The sequence below is a fragment of the Phalacrocorax carbo genome, chromosome 24 (genome assembly GCF_963921805.1).
Source record: "Phalacrocorax carbo chromosome 24, bPhaCar2.1, whole genome shotgun sequence".
In the NCBI taxonomy this organism is placed as follows: Eukaryota; Metazoa; Chordata; class Aves; order Suliformes; family Phalacrocoracidae; genus Phalacrocorax; species Phalacrocorax carbo.
In genome coordinates, this window is record NC_087536.1 from 5,021,763 (window position 1) to 5,037,555 (window position 15,793).

The 15,793-nt window shown below is 48.7% G+C and overlaps 1 protein-coding gene across 1 annotated transcript; it reads left to right on the forward strand.

Annotated features, from left to right (window-relative positions):
* Nucleotides 1-668: 668 nt before the first annotated feature.
* STC1 (stanniocalcin 1) lies at nucleotides 669-11,835 on the forward strand. The gene is made up of 4 exons (XM_009512345.2): nucleotides 669-1,073; nucleotides 3,395-3,537; nucleotides 4,566-4,777; nucleotides 8,061-11,835. The coding sequence occupies exons 1-4, from the start codon at nucleotides 956-958 to the stop codon at nucleotides 8,329-8,331; spliced, it is 744 nt and encodes a 247-aa protein (XP_009510640.1). The 5' UTR covers nucleotides 669-955; the 3' UTR covers nucleotides 8,332-11,835.
* The last annotated feature ends 3,958 nt before the right edge of the window (nucleotides 11,836-15,793 follow it).

Genomic DNA, 15,793 nt, shown 5'->3' on the forward strand with positions numbered 1-15,793 from the left:
TGGGAAGCAGCAAAAGCAAAGCTGCGCCGAAGCCTGAGCTATGAACGCGTGGTTTTGTTAACGTAATTGTGCAAGGGAAGGGAAGATAAGGAATGCGGTGTACGAGGAATAAGGTTTTAGGCACCGAGAGGGTATTTGCATGTGCCTACGTGAGGTGCCGGGTGTTTGTACGCGGGTGCAGCGTTGCGCACACGTGCTTTGGCAGGCGAGAGGCGATGCCTCCCATCCGCACGCACGCAGGTACGTCCTCTTTGCCTTTCTGGGGGGCCGAGGTCAGGTGCGGAGCTGGCCCGCCGTGCGAAGGCTCAGCGCCAGCCCCCACGGTACGCGCCGTACAGAAATGCCCCTTTCCTTCTTCCAAGCTGCTGTAACCCTGGGCTCGCTGCTAAACGGATGGGAAAATAGCTTTTCTTAAAGGGCAGGTGATTTTTTTTGGGCTGGGGGAAGATTTAGGACTGCCCTGTCATTTCCTTGAGCTCAATTATCCATAGGAAGTCCCCCCCCTCCCTTTCCCACCGCCTCTCCAAAGATTAACTTTTTGGTTATTGTTGTTTGGCAGGTACTTTTAATTGGCTGGAAAATATTCTTCCTGTGAAGTTGCAGTTTTCTGGGGCTTGAATGAGTCCAGTCTGCCATTGGCTCTGCCCAGCGCCTCCCGATTGGCTCGGCAGCCCGCGGGGGGACCGATAAGGGCGGCTATAAAAGCCCTCGGCGCTGCTCCTGGTCCCCCAGCGAGCAGGAGCCAGAGGGACCAGGCAGAGCTGGGCTGCAGCGCGTCCCCGAGCCTCAGCAGACTCCTTTCTCTCTCTCCCTGGGAGCGCGTATCCAGATCCACATCTTTGCTCAAGCCGAAGTGGAAGAGGAGAGACACACACACACACATACACCAAAAAAAAAAAAAAAACCCCAAAAAAAACCACCCAAAAAACCACACTTAGCGGAAACTTGTCAGAGAATGCTCCTAAAGTCTGGTTTTCTCCTGCTGCTGGTGATCAGTGCATCTGCATCCTATGAAGCTGAACAGAATGACTCTGTGAGCCCCAGGAAACCCAGGGTCGCAGCCCAGAACTCAGGTAACACCCAGCAAGGAGGGCTTCGAGCCTGAACCCTGATGTGTTAAACTGTTTCAGATATCTCTTCTGCTGCTTTTTCTTCTTTTCTTTTTCTTCTTTTTTCTTTTTTTTTTCTTCTTTTTCTTATTTTTCCTTTTTTTTTTCTTTTTTTCTTTTCTTTTTTGCTTATAAACTTAACGGCTGGTAGGAACAAATATTAATGTAAGGGTCTGATTCAGGACAATATTGGTGCATAGCTGGAGAAGAAATCTTCTCCTTTCAGGAGCTGGGTCAGGGAACCGGTGTGTGATCTGCTTGCAGGATGCAATCCATTCTCTCTCCTCCTCCCCCAGCTACTAAATGAGTTCCATGCACTTCCCCCCCCTCTCCCCGCTTGCATGTATCTGTCTCTCTTCTCCAATTGCAATCATACTTTGGTGTTAAATTCCTTGCTTTTTAGGAAGTTGATAAAATCCGTGGAAATTTGACTGAACCATTGTTCTGCCAAACATCTGCCTATTCAAAGAGGGGGAGAGAGATATGCGACTTTGAAGAATGCAGTAACCTAGAAACTGTCCACTGCTAGCATTTATTTTCAAAAACTGATTGCTATCAGTTAGATGGTACCATAAAAATATGATTGTGACATTTAGCAAACTTGCTTTTACAATGGATAAAAAAATTTGCTGGCAAGTCAGCTCTGGATGTCTCTACTTTGTGCACTATAGATGCTTAGATAAGTTGGACACATTGTCTTGAACAATGGAAATTAAAAATCTGTCTTCTCGTATACTGAAAAGATATTAGGTCTCTAATTTGGAGCTCATTAACAGATGTCTTATTTTAGATCTGCAAGGCTCTGCAGCATTATACTAGGGTGTTTGCTCAATTTCCTTTTGTATTTGGTTGCTATAGAAACATAGGGTCTCACTATTGCACCGTGCCTAAAACAATAAAAGCTTAATGCATACTAAGTCTGCTGAAAGCAAAGTTATAATTTGAACCTGTGGAAACATAATTATGGGAATGACTTGTGCGATGGTGAGGTTATGAACTGGGGAGAGGATGATCTTACCAAATATTTCTCCCTTCAGGCACATAAGCAAGAGTGGAGAATAAGGAGGGGTTAATTGGGTGATTTTTTTTTAATATATATATTTTTTTTCTCCTCTTTTCTGTAAAGATCCTAGTTATAAAGATACGTCTTTAGGCTACGACTTAGCTCTTAATAAGGTGTGTTCTCTTCCACTAAATGCAAATCCTCACTTTTCCCACACCTAGGAGCTTGATGGGAGACACTGGGTTTGCATTTCTTCCTAAAGAATGTCTCGTAACATGATCTGCAAAAGTAATGAATATGCCTTGCACAGACACATAAGGGGACAGATGTTCAGCTTACCAAAAAAGGTTAATCCCTACTAATTTCAGGGCAATCATGTGGCAATACTGCTGATTCATTGTTAAAATGCATAGTATCTGCACTAAAAAAGATGGGATGACATGGATACCCTCCTGTTCAGACTAACTACTGCCTCAACGATTTTAATTATACATGGTCAGCTCCATTACCTTAACTTTCTCTGCCCAAATGTCCCTTCTCTTTGCGAATCTTCAGCAGTATGACCTTTCTTGGCTACGCCTGCAAGCTGCTGGGTCCCAGGTTAGTATTTAGCACCAAGCCGCTCGTTCGAGTCCTTTGTAGTGCCGATAATTGACACGCAAATTAAAATCTTATTTCTAGATAATTTACACTGTTTAGAAAAGCGCAAAAACCTCCAAAGCTAGCAAAAACCAGCGCTTCCTCGCAGTAAGTGCCAATTTCATGCCAGCTTACTGGCAATCGCCATCGCCTCAGTCTCGTTTTCAGATGAGGTTTGTGAGGCAGATGCTGCCGAGCTGCTCTGAGCTCCCTTCGGTCTGCGACCGTGGAGGAGACCTCGCCACCCAGTGCTCTTCACGGGCCTCTTCTACCTGCTTTGGAGGAGCGCTGAACGCAGCCGTAAATGCATGCACTCAGAACTGGGCTGGGATGGACCCGTAAGTCTCCATCTAGGCGAAGACTATCAGATGTTGCCTCTCTTTTTAAGCCGTATCCAACCCATGGAAGGTTTCGGTAGTTGCATTTTTGTTCCTCGATTTGCTGATGATCCATTGCATGACTTCAGTTAACGACTCCCTTTGGCAGTGCTTTTGGCCTCTCTTCGTTCCCTCTCCCTCCAGTCCCGAAAAGCAACAAGGCTGCTGCTTGGCTGCAGTCGAGCTTGACTCGACATCGCGCCGGAGAAGGGCTTTACGGCGCCGGGGAGCGGTGCGTAATGTTGTGCCTGTGCCTCTCCCTGCAGCCGAGGTGGTTCGCTGTCTGAACAGTGCCCTCCAGGTGGGCTGCGGGGCCTTCGCCTGCCTGGAGAACTCCACGTGCGACACGGATGGCATGTACGACATCTGCAAGTCCTTCCTCTACAGCGCTGCTAAATTTGACACTCAGGTACAGTACGAGTATAAAGGGGACAAGAATAATACCTCGCTGTTAGAGTTCCCTTTTCATGCCCCGATTCAATAAAGTGCTTTTACAAGTCCTGTGACACCAAAGCACGTGCTTAAATGCTTTGCTGAATGGACACCTTAATTTCTCTGTCCTCGTGGAGATGGGGTCTGTGCAGGCTTAACCCTTCCTTTCTTGCAGCCCTTCCTGCTGCTTCGCGACTCCTCTGAGCCTTGATTTTGGTTCTTGGCTACAAACGCATCCTTCAGGGCTATTTTCTACAGTACATTTTCCACATAGTGTATGCTATGTGTGAGGACTTGGCAAGGAGTGTTTTGTGGGGCGGAGAGCAAAGTTTCCTCTTCAGGAGGAAATATAAACGTTCGTCTAACAAAGTAAGTCTTCTGACTGTGTGACCTGGCACAGGGCTGGGATTTGAATTGGAAGTCTTTGGGCCTGGGAATGCGCGGCCAGATCAGCCTCTCCGGAGCTGCAGTCGCTTGCAGCAGAATAAATAGGGTAATATCAGAGGTCTGTGGCTCTGCCAAGGGCCCTTTTCCTTCGTGCTTTCTTCCCAAAACGTGCACGCCCCTCGTTCCCTGCGCTCTCGCTCTCAAGGACAAACTTGAAAGCTCTTAACGCATCTTGAGGTCTGGTGAACCAGAGGCACTAAATCGGTGGGATGGAGCAAGCAGCCCAGCCCCCTCCCGGAGGGCAGAATTGGCCCAGCTCTGGTGCTGGCATTTCTAGGTCTGTTCACGCAAAGACTTCCATTGCCTAAATCTTTTGGGAACAGGAGCTCCCTGTTCTCTGCGGACTGTGTGCATCCCAAGTCAAACTGCTGTGAAGGTGACTGTGCAGTAACTGCGAGCGCTTAGGGTCCAGCTCCCTGCCCGGCTTGGTGAGGCACCTCCAGCAGGTCCCTAATTGCAGCGAGGGTAATTAATAGCAGCCAGCCACAGCGAAGTAGCTGTTAATACATCCCTTTCTATGAAATCTGTTGCAGCTTAAGGTTTTCCTTCTGTTTCCAGGGAAAAGCTTTTGTGAAAGAAAGCTTGAAATGCATTGCAAATGGGGTTACGTCCAAGGTGTTCCTTGCCATCCGGAGGTGCTCCACTTTCCAAAGAATGATCTCCGAAGTGCAAGAGGAGTGCTACAGCAAGCTGGACATGTGCGGCATTGCGAAACGAAATCCCGAAGCCATCACGGAGGTTGTCCAGCTTCCAAATCAGTTCTCGAACCGGTACGTGGAGCTTTCCTCAGCTGAAACGCGTCAAATGCAAAAATGTGAAGCACAGAGAAAGAAGTGAGAGGAGCCAGGTTGACATCACTTCTTACGAGTCCTAATATAGCTTAGCCTAAGTAATGTTCTTGGCCTTTTCAAATCCTTGTTAAGTTTTACCAGCATTCTTCTGATTCTCTTTTTGGTAAATACACTTATAAACGTCTCCAGGGGAGAATCATAAAATTAACTAGACATATATTACTTCAAAGCCTGGAGTTTGTTTAGATGTTAGTTCTTTTAGTCTGAATGCAGTATAATGGTAAACAGAGCTTTTAAATACCAAACCAGTTTGATTAATGTAGCATCTCTGGCATATTGAGCACTTAAGAGCTTCTCAACCTATTGCAACTTCATTCACTTCTTCAGACTGCAACCATCCCCTTTTTTGGGTTTGTGTGGCACCTCGCAAGTGAGGCCTTGGCCCCGGACTTGCCGTGGCAATGAGAAGAACTAGGAAGGCTTACAGGGAACCGGCGAACAGGCTCCTCTCTAACCTCATGATCCAGTAGGTCGTGTTTCTAGGGACAGTCTGGTGTTCTTAATGGTCTCTTTTAGGGTTGCCTTCACCCCTGTTCCTTCTTGATAGCAAAGGCTGCCTGCAGAAATGGGCATGTCACGCTGCCGTCTGGTGCCTTTAGCTGAGCACAGAAATGCCCTGTCCCCATCCTCCAAGGACAAGGGACATAGAGAGGCTTCAGGGAGCTACTGCAGTCTGCGCAGTCACGCTGCAAGGGCAGGGATTTCTTCCTCTAAATCCTGGAACAATCAGTGCTGAGTCTTGTGATTGGGATAAAAGGGATCTTTTTGAACAGTTTGAGTAAATATGCTCTAGACTTTGACTGCAAACAGACCAAGCTGCAATTCAACGTGTTGGCTGGCTGCGGCGAATGCTACAGCTCCTCCGGGGTGGCTGTTTGACTTGCTCTAGAGCATCTTGAACCTCCAGACGTATCCCAGAACAGGTATGAGAGTGGTATATAGAAGCTGCATCTATGACCGGCATAAATTTATTACAGGAAACTCTGTAGATATTATATCTAGAAAATTATACTAGTGGGAAGGTGCAAATTATACTTGTGTGTGTCTTTCCCCTCTTCCCCCAAGGAAGTTTGGAAGAGGTTTGCTTGAGCGTTCCCCTGAGGGCTGGGACGAGGAGCAGGCGGCACTGGGGCATCAGCGTTTTACAGGCTGAAAGAGCAGTTCAGGTTAATGCGATGGACTGTAGAGTTAAAGAGCCCTTGGCGGGGCTGTAGGGACACTGGGGTGAAGAGGGGACGCGTGGACACTTAGCGAGGGAGGATGCAGAGACAGCAGCAGCAGCGTTATACGTGTCGGGGATGTTCCTCTCCAGAGGGCCGAGCCTGAACGGGAGCCGCTGTCTCCCGAGGCGGAGGGAACTCCTCCCCCACAGCCGCCAACCCTTGTCAAAGCCAAAGGATATTATGACATGTTGAGTAACAAAAGCAGCAGGATTTCCCAGCTAATAGTTTACATTGAGGTCTCCTAAAGCATCCTGCTTTCCCAGCCCCTGTCCCAACATAGCCACAGAATAAGAATGTGCCACTTGGCCTGGGATACCGAGAGGAAGTAGTTAAAGGTCATAGCATCTTCCTGTGATTTAATCTCATGGCAGGAGCAGGAGGAGAGGAAAGCCTTGTTGCCTTTGCTTGCAGTCTAGCTGCTGGAAGGCACTGGCGAGCTGTTTGATTGCAGCTCCAGCTATGGAAACCACCAAGCTGTATTTGTATGAAGGAGGTGTAGGCAGCGCAGCAGAGGAAGGTGGACAGGGTCTGTTCCTCCTGTCCTGTTAGGCTGGGACTGACTCGAGCCGGACGCATGGCTCGCACAGATGTATTCGTCATCAGCTACCGTGCACGCTTCAGCCCTTAATATTAGCACTGCCGAGCTGTGCTTGCACTGTGCTCCACCGTGCCAAAGCCTGCTCCTTTTGTACTTCAAGTGCAGCAGAAACTTTAACCTCACCTGACCTCCACTGGCTGCTCTAAAGGCCAGAGCTGAGAGTTAGGAAAGGAGTCTGAATGCGAACTCTAATTTCCCTCTTCCTTCCCCTCCTCCACCTGCGGGTTATTCTCTTCTCTGCTCCCGTGGAAAAATGTCACAGTGACCTTAAAGGCTTAAAATAAGTTCCCCGATGTCCTTTCAAGCAGAAGCAGCCCAGCAAGTATGGGAGTGCTCCTCTCTTCCCAACTTTCTCTCCCTAGGAAGATGCTCTCTTGTTCAGTGCGGTCCCGCTTGCCAGCTTTGCTCTCCGTGCCCAAGCCAGCCGTGCATGCAGGGCTGTGCTGATTCTGCCTTAGCCCCGCAGAGGAGCGGTCCTTTGAGCGCTCTTTTCCGCTCGGCTCACGCAGCACTGGGGGAACAGGTCAGCACAGTTTCCTGGCTCCCTTTTTGAGCAAGGAGCGCGTACCCAAGGCCCAAACGCAGCAGCAGGCTGGAGAGGAGGCAGGCACGCAACAGGGCAAAGCATAAGGTCCTCGCTTGTGATTTAATGCATGGTCAGCTTGCTGGAAGTGAAAACTGATTGTATGTCCTAAAGATCTGTCCCCAGGGAACACATGCATCTGTCAGGCTCTGACTTGGGCTGAGCTTGCTTCTCCCTCTTCTGGTCCCTTGCTAAAGGCTGCGCATAGACGGGAAGGGAGAGAGGGGGACAAAAGGGAATGGTCACGGGGTGGATGCATTCGTAGGAAGGGTCGTACTGGCTCAGACGGGTGGTCTATTTAGTCTGTTTTCCTGTCTGGTGATGGGCAGCATCTGTCCGTTAGGAAGGTGCAATTTTTTTTCTTCCTAAAGCTCTATAAACTTGGGTTGTTTAGCAGAGAGTAAAACACACACATAAGCCAATTACTGGATGGTGTTAGCTCCTCGCTCTGGACTTCTTCCCGATCCACTTAGGGTAACGCCAGAATCACTTGTGTTTATAGCCTTACCTGTTAAAGCTGCAGCAGCTGCTCATTTAGGATGACTAAATTAGGTGTTTGATGTGTTGTGTTCCTTCCGTGTGCACGGGCACAGCATCTCCAGCACCAGGGCGTTTGTTAGGTGCAATGAGAATATGTACATCGTGCACTGTCAAAAATCAATTTCAAACACACCCTGAATGACTTAAACGTTCTGATTCTCATAGTCTTATGGCTTGCACCGGTCTCCTGGCTTGAGATCAGTTTCTTTGGTCTTGCTGCGAGATGCCTCAGAGTAACGGGTGGCAACTCTCACACAGGTATTACAACAAGCTGGTGAGAAGCTTATTGGAGTGTGATGAAGAGACTGTCAGCACCATCAAGGACAGCTTGATGGAGAAGATTGGGCCCAACATGGCAAGCCTCTTCCACCTGCTGCAGACAGATCACTGCGCCCAAGGCCACCCGCGCACGGACTTCGCCAGGAGACGTATCACCGAGCCGCAGAAGCTAAAACTCTACTTCAGGAACCTGCGAGGTGAGGGGTCCGTCCCGGCCCACGCAAAGCGCAGCTCTGCCGAAAGCGCGTAACGCCCCGGGGCAGCGGCAGCGGGTGTGTAAGGGATGCTAAGCACTACCAAAGCTGACGTCTCTCTTCTAGAAGAGTAATGCACCCAAACCAAGTGTACTGTAGCTAGTTTTAATAACAACTAGGAACTGGTTTTAGATTTAGTCATTAATATTTTCTATTCCTCTCGAACAAAACTTTTGCATGGATCTGTGTTCAGTGTCTCAGCTTTCCCGCCGTCAAAATGTCTCCATTTCTTTTCTTCCCCACAAAAAGACACCCCAAACAATCTTAGTCTTAAATATAACCGTACAGTAGTCAGGCCTTCAGACACCGAACTCTAAATGTACTGTAGCGCTAACACCATTGAAGTCTGAAGATTTGGCACCAAGGCAAATAGCTTATTCTCTCTCGTAATAAGCTGGTAGGCGACGATAGATGCACTAATAACTATTGCACATCCTAAAGATGTCAATGGAATTCGTGTTATGAATCTGTGCTGGCCATGGACGAATATGAATGTCATATTCTTGGTCTCTTAGTGTCATACAGTCCTAATCCTTCCAATACAGCTCCGTCAACCCATTGATTTACCAAACTCACTAGCTGTGGGTGATTCTAGTTACCGTGACCTGGCACCACAGTGCAAAATGAGTTAAAACTATCCCCCCCCCGACACACACCAAATCAGGAAAGGAACGTTTTGTACTACGGAAGCGATTAAAAGAGGTGCCAGTCTATCGTTGAAGCTAGTCAGAAGGTTACATAATCTTGCGTTGTATTTAAAAGCTAACATCTATGTACTGTATTTAACTGTCTAAAGCTTTAAAAGAAATCTAACAAAAACAAACCCTGTCTTAAGACTAGAGTATTAGAGGTCTTGCTCTAACTGTGGTATAAATAGTTTTAAAATCTGTCATGTACTGTACATAAATTCCACGAGAGTCTGCTTAAAAGGAGCAGAATATAATAACTTTATTGCATAAACTTAGTTTTGTAAGTTAGCTATTTCTTTTTTTCCTGGAAACAGTATCTCTGTCATATTCAAGAGTTCACATTCTACTCTGTGGCCTTTTTATAACGAGAGAGAGAACATGTTTAGGACAGAAATTACAGGGCCAGAAACAAGCCTCTCTTCTGAGAGTTAAAATGGAGGCAAGAGGAAAAAAGAAGAGTTCCGCCTGGCCAGTCCTATCTCCACAGAGCTGCTGTGAGACGCAGCTATGCCCAAGGCACGAGCGCTGCCGGAGGGCTATTTGGGGAATTATCAGATGGCTGAAAAAAGGCTGCTTTGGGATCTCGTAGCTGCCACAGGGTAAAACCTGCTTTAGAAAGTTGCTTTCTGGGGAAAGGCAGGAAAAAGTCTTAGAGTCTCTTAAGCTTCAGGAGTAAAGCAACGTGCCTGCCTTTAAGAGGACCCATGCATTAATGCTCTCGGATCTGCCTTTCCTCCCATCCACCTCTTGGGCAGGCGCAGAACGGGAGCGGAGCAGCCGGGCCCGCAGCAGTAGCTGGGGGCCTCCCCCAAACGCCGCTCTCTGCACAGTAGTCTGGCCGGGCTTCGGAGAGCCAAAAAAAGCCACATCGTGGCGTGCGATCAACAAGGCCGGTTCCACGCTCCAAACCTATCCCGTTAGAGTCCGTCTGCGGAGTGGATGACTCTTGCTCAACTAGTTAGAGAGCTAATAAAGGAGGGATCTATTTTTCTTTTCAAAATCTAAAGCAATATAACTTTTTTTTTTTAAAAAAAAAAAAAACCACAAAGCCTTTAAACAATAACTTGCTGCTAATATATTGAAACCAGATGCAGTGGCAGCATTTCTAATATTGCTGTCTTCATTAAATGTAGCCCAAAAGTGCTGTCATAAAATTGTAAGCAGCAAAAAATGTTGCTGACGGTAGAGGGTTGGTTTTTGTTTTGTTTTGTTTTGTTTTGTTTTAAATACTCTGAATCGTGCCGTCCAGGGCAAGCAAGATGCAATATTGCTCGTTCTCAAATTACAGTCAGGTATATAGAGTCCAACACAAAGAAGGTTTGCAAGGTGAAAACCAAAGGCCCCTTGAATATCCTGACCCTAAAAGTTCGACTTACGCTTAGGAACTGATCCCAGAACTGTGCACGTGTGGCTCTCCGCCCTCCAGCATTGCACCTCACGCTGCACCGGTAGGCGACGGGGGTTACCGAGGAGGGAGAGCTGCTGGGGTTTGCGCATCAAGTGCTCTTTGGGGAAAGCCTTCCAGAAAGGTCTTTACCTGGCTCGAGGCAGCGCCCAGACGGCGGCCGGGATGGCTGCGCCGCTGCCGGGGAGCCCGGCGCCGGGCTACGCGATGCAGCGCCCGTTTTGGGAAGCCGGGGCCCCCGCGGGCTGGCGGCAGCAGAGCTCACTGAGGACATCTAGCAGCCGCGCTTGCCCGTCGAGATGCTCCCCATGGCAAGCGGCTTCGCCGTTGCTTTGTGCATCCATTGCTATGAAAACCCAAAGAAGGTTTATAAAGTCAATCTGGGCCTGGGGAGGAGGGTTAGGTTACCCCAAACCCTATCTTTTTGGGTTGTCATGATTAACTCTCTGGTTCCAGTGGGAATTTAAACTTGTTGTCCCCTTAATACGGGTGGGAAGACGACTGGGAAAATAATTCCCCCCGATGCGGTTTGCTCTGGTATCGCAGGTGGGCACCACCTGTGTGACCCAAAGCCCTGCCTCTCCGCACTGACACTGCTGTCGGGGACTCGCCGGATGCCTCGTGTCGCAGAGAGCCTCGCCTGCGTCACGGCATTTTTGAGCTGCTTTAATAGGTCACTTTTTCTTTTTTCCCCCCCTCTGCTGAAGTAGCGAGGAAGCCGCAAGCAGGCATCCATCAAACCCAAAGGCCTGGGGCTCGCCCTGCCCGACTCGTGCCGTCTAGCCTCAGCTGGTCGCTTGAAGCCCTCTTCTCGGGGGAGAGGGACACGGAGGCGGGAGAGGCGCTTCCCATCGACTGGGAAGGATGCCGGCCTTTAGATGGTTTGAACTAGGCGAGAGAGATCCCCTGGGGGTAGGGAACGATTCCTAATATTAAGTCCAGCTATTTCACGTTTTATTTAATCTCTAATGCTTTATTTTTTTAATCTTGCGTTCATTGCAAAATGATTTCTCTTGCGGGCGGGGAGGGGCTTATCTAGAAATGTTTGCATGATTCTCATTGTGATTTGTTTGCACTTTAGATGTTTTGTGCCATTATAAATTTGCATTATGTATTTATAATTTAAAGATACTTAGAAGGGGGAGAGAGTTTGGTTTTTTTGTTTTTTGGGTTTTTTTTTGCTGAGTACTGGAATAAACAGTGAGCATATCTGGTATATGTCATTATTTATTGTTTAAATTACATTTTTAAAGCTCAGTGTGTTCATATAAAGGTTATTTGAAACATATCATAGTAATGAGAAAGATGCAAGTTATTTTCTTTGCTTATTTTTATAATTAAAGATGCATAACATAATGAGGCCTATGTTGGATTTTCTTCTGCAATGAAATAAAATGTCAAATTTAAGGGTTTTTAGTCTCTGCCTCTTTCATTAATCATAGAATCACAGACTCATTAAGGTTGTAAAACACCTCTAGGGTCAGCAAGCCCCAACCCAACTCCCCCAGGCCTCCTAAACCATGTCCCCAGGTGCCACAGCTACGCGTCCTTTGAACCCCCCCAGGGACGGTGACTCCCCCACCTCTCTGGGCAGCCTGTGCCAGGGCCTGACCCCTCTGGCAGGGAAGGCATTTTCCCTCATCTCCAACCTAAACCTGCCCTGGCGCAGCTTGAGGCCGTTCCCTCTCGCCCTGTCACTGGTGCCTTGGGAGCAGAGACCGACCCCCCCCTCACCCCAGCCCCTCTCAGGCAGCTGCAGGGAGCTGGGGTTAAACCTTACTGTGGCGGTGACACCGCGCAAGGAGGCGGCTGTTGCGCTTGTCCCCGAGGCTCGCAGCGGTCGCGGCTGCTCCGTGCTGACCGCCTCGGTTCCCACCCTGCGGGGCGGGCGGGGGGAAGTCGGGGGGTCACCTGGCTGCTCGGCCCGGAGGAGGAGGAGGAGGAGGGTACGAGGAAGGGGCCGCGCGCAGAGCAAGCGACGCCTGAAGCAGCCTTTCGGCAGCTAGCCCGCCGCGCCGCGTATCGCCAGCATCAGCCTCTGGGCAGGTTTGGTGTGACCAAACCCTCCGATCCTGGGCCCGGCAAAGTCCGAGAGCAGCTGTAAATCCCAGGGCTAACAAAGCTCTTGCCGTGGTTCTCTTTGACAGAGGCCTGACCTTGTAAATTGTGTCTTATTTAGCCCGATAACAAAATTAAGGCAGAAATGGTTTTTTAATGAATGCATCCATAACAGCATTGCAGGAAGAAGAAAATACCTTGCCTTTGGCACTGCTGTACATGTAAATGTGCATTTACACTTCAGTCAGGAAATCGCTAATTTCCAGGGGAAGATCAAAAAACATTTAATACTCGTCAGAGGAGGGCTGGCAGACGAGGTCAGGCTTATTGTGCCAAAAGCTTCTGCGAAGGACCAAAAAACGCTATTTTCCCCCATCATGTTCGAGTAGGACTTGTCCAAGAGAACCAAAGACTAAATATCAGCAATACGGGCGGATTAAAAAGAAAAAGCTCGTCTTCCTTCTTGGTTTGTCCAGCAATGGAGAAATTGCTTCCAAAAGGGGTTATCAACACTTTGCTTTTGTTGAAATCCCTTTCTAGTCAAAAGCAACGTTCATAATAAGGTCCAGTAATGTACCAAAAATCAGAATTTATCATCCTTTGCAAACAACTACGCTGCTGTGGTTACAGCATGGAGCGCTGATGAGCCAGAGCGCCGCTTATTTAACGTCGCTGCAAACCCGGGCCGAGGCACCAGGGAACCGGCGCCTTCCTCGGGCTCCCCGTTGCTGCTATTAATTCGTAGCTGGTGACAAGCCACCCCCCACCCGCCTGCCTTGATACCCCTTGGGGAATTCGCCCTAGTCCTGGCTCCGGGTGAGCGTCACTGGCCCAGCACAGGTTGCGCTGAAAGGGCGCTCAGCGCCGGGTTGAGCCGGTTGCTCGTAAAATCCCTTCCCCAAACAAAAAAGTTAAAAGCAAAAAAAAAAAAAAAAAGGATTATGTCCCCATCGCTGCCAAAACTGAGCGGCGGGTCGGTTAGGTTTACGAGAGACCACGAGTCCCGGCCTCTGTCCGCGTGCCACCGGGGCATCTGACGTGCCGGAGGGCTTGGAAAGGGATGTCGCCCTCGGACTTTTCCATTAGTAGGGACCCCCACGGCACTTGCTGGGTGCACCCACTCACCCGCCTGTAACCAGCGGCTCCTAATTAACAGCCCCCCACCCCCCCACCCCCCGCCCCGCTCTCCAGAAGCCAAAGCAGCAGAGGGACCGGCGTTCTGTTAGCAATGGCAAAAACCAGATTAGGGCTAACCAGCGAATTATACATTGCTAGAAACAAAGGCAGTTAGCACTTCTGCTCTTGCAAAAAAGCGCGCCTTGGAAATAGTACAGCTGCCAGGCTTCCAAAAGCTGGCTTTCACAGCTATTTTGTAATTAATGACCACCATAAAATAATTAGTGTCAATACAATGTACTATTCACAGGAAATCTTCATAAATCTCAGCCTGTACGGCTTCTTCTCCAGCAAACCACATCCCTAACACGAAACTGTTCTTAGAGAACTCGAGGCTTTGCCAGCCCAAAGCACCTCACCCCAATGCACGGCGGCACTTAGAAATCTGCCCGTTTCTATAATAATTCTACACAACAAAGTCTATTTAAAACCCTGCTGATTCTGCGTTGGGTTTTTCTTCTTTTCTTTCTCCCCTGAGCTCTTCCGAGGGCTGAAACTCAACCCCGAACCGAAAGGAGTAAATGACAGGAGCCCTCGCCAGCGCGGTGCAAAGCAAGAGCCGCCGCGCCGCACCAGGCATTGCGGCGTTAGAACACAAGCTTTCCTTTCTCCTTCCAAAGTCAAGACTGACCTCGTGGTGGGGACCATGCATCACGGAGATAAAAATGTCAGCAAGTCGTCTACACGGCGCATGAAGCAGGCAGCACGAGTCAAGTGAAGGGCTTTAAAAGAGCAAGGGTGTTACTCAGGGTCTTTGGAGGGGTGATTATGATGATTAATATTATTATTGGAAAGTTCATGGGAAATTTCTACCTGGTGTCCCCAACTGCGACAATATTTCTGAAGTGCAACAACTTCTCAAGAGCCAGAAGACGAGTGACGTGTTTAGACCCGTGCCAGCAACCAGGGGTTTGATTTCCGAGGCGCGGCAGCAGTGGGGGGGCCTCGTCAGCACAGCCACGGCGATGGACCGGCTGTGCAGAGACCAGTCCTCGAAAAGGAAAGCTCGGCTCGATGGCGACGGAGAGCTCGGGGTGCATTAAAGTCCTGGTTATCATCTTCAGCTGGAACAAGCAGACCAGGAGTTAATTTGATTTGGCCGAAGCCCAAAGTCCATGATTGACTGATGTTCTTGTCTTGTCCTTTCTTCTTGTTTTCTTTTTTAAAGTTTCATTACAAAACAAGGGGAAAAATCATTTCAGATTTTCCTGGTCCTCACCCTTCCTGCTTGCTTTGCTGTTCTGAGCAAGCAGGGAGAGGGAGAAAGAGCAAGCGCAGGAGAGGAGGAGTGTGATCTTTGGCACTTCAGATGACACCGGGCAAAACGACTGGGAGTGAAATTTGGGAACAGACTCTGCTTCCTGCCTCCCGTGAACTTAGAAAAATAAAAAGCAAAAAAAAAAAACACCCTTCCACAATATAATAAAGGACATTGTCTTTGCCATCATGATTCAGCCGGTACGACCGGGAATATGAAACAAGTTTTTTTTTAAAAAAAAAAAAAGTGAAGTAGGATGCTAAAAATATAACCAAAGTGCAAACAAATTGACTCCGCAGTGGTCGTTCCCATCGTGCGAGGTTCGATGGGTGGGATGCAAAAAGCAAAGGCAGCAGGAAAGCAAACGGAGGCAGATTTCACCGTATTATAACCCAGGGAACTCACAGCCGCAGGACATAGACCTGTACACGTGCGATCGAGATTTTGCATATATTTCAGTGTAAAACAATGGCCAAAAGCTTGAAATCCCTCTCTTCCCAAGGCTTGGGTGGAGGGAGGGATACCCAGCACGTCTGGAAGGCTTATGGGCGATATTGTCCAGCCGCTCACAAGAATTACTTTCTTTCACTAAAGCAGCACTTCCCAAGGCAGCAGCTCGTCCTCACCTTCGTCACAACGTACAGACACGTATTTTCCAAGGCTGGGCTCCTCCTCAAAACGCCAAGCTAGGCGTTAGAGATAACGCCAGATAATGTTTGCTGTTAAACCCCACTTATCTCGGCGGTGGAGGGGGATCCACGTTGTAAGCGGCTGGAGAACCTTAAGCAGAAATTACCTGCGAGAGACACAGGAGTCTTATTCCAGACAACAGCTGGGAAAACTAGTAAAACGTGTATGAGCTCATGGGGGGG

What these genes read in the sequence shown, in the direction of transcription:
- STC1 (XM_009512345.2), top strand. Translation starts at nt 956, where the DNA reads ATGCTCCTAAAGTCTGGTTTTCTCCTGCTGCTGGTGATCAGTGCATCT. An exon ending in GGTCGCAGCCCAGAACTCAG is followed by an intron (nt 1,074 to 3,394) that starts GTAACACCCAGC and finishes CTCTCCCTGCAG; the next exon opens with CCGAGGTGGTTCGCTGTCTG. An exon ending in CTGCTAAATTTGACACTCAG is followed by an intron (nt 3,538 to 4,565) that starts GTACAGTACGAG and finishes TTCTGTTTCCAG; the next exon opens with GGAAAAGCTTTTGTGAAAGA.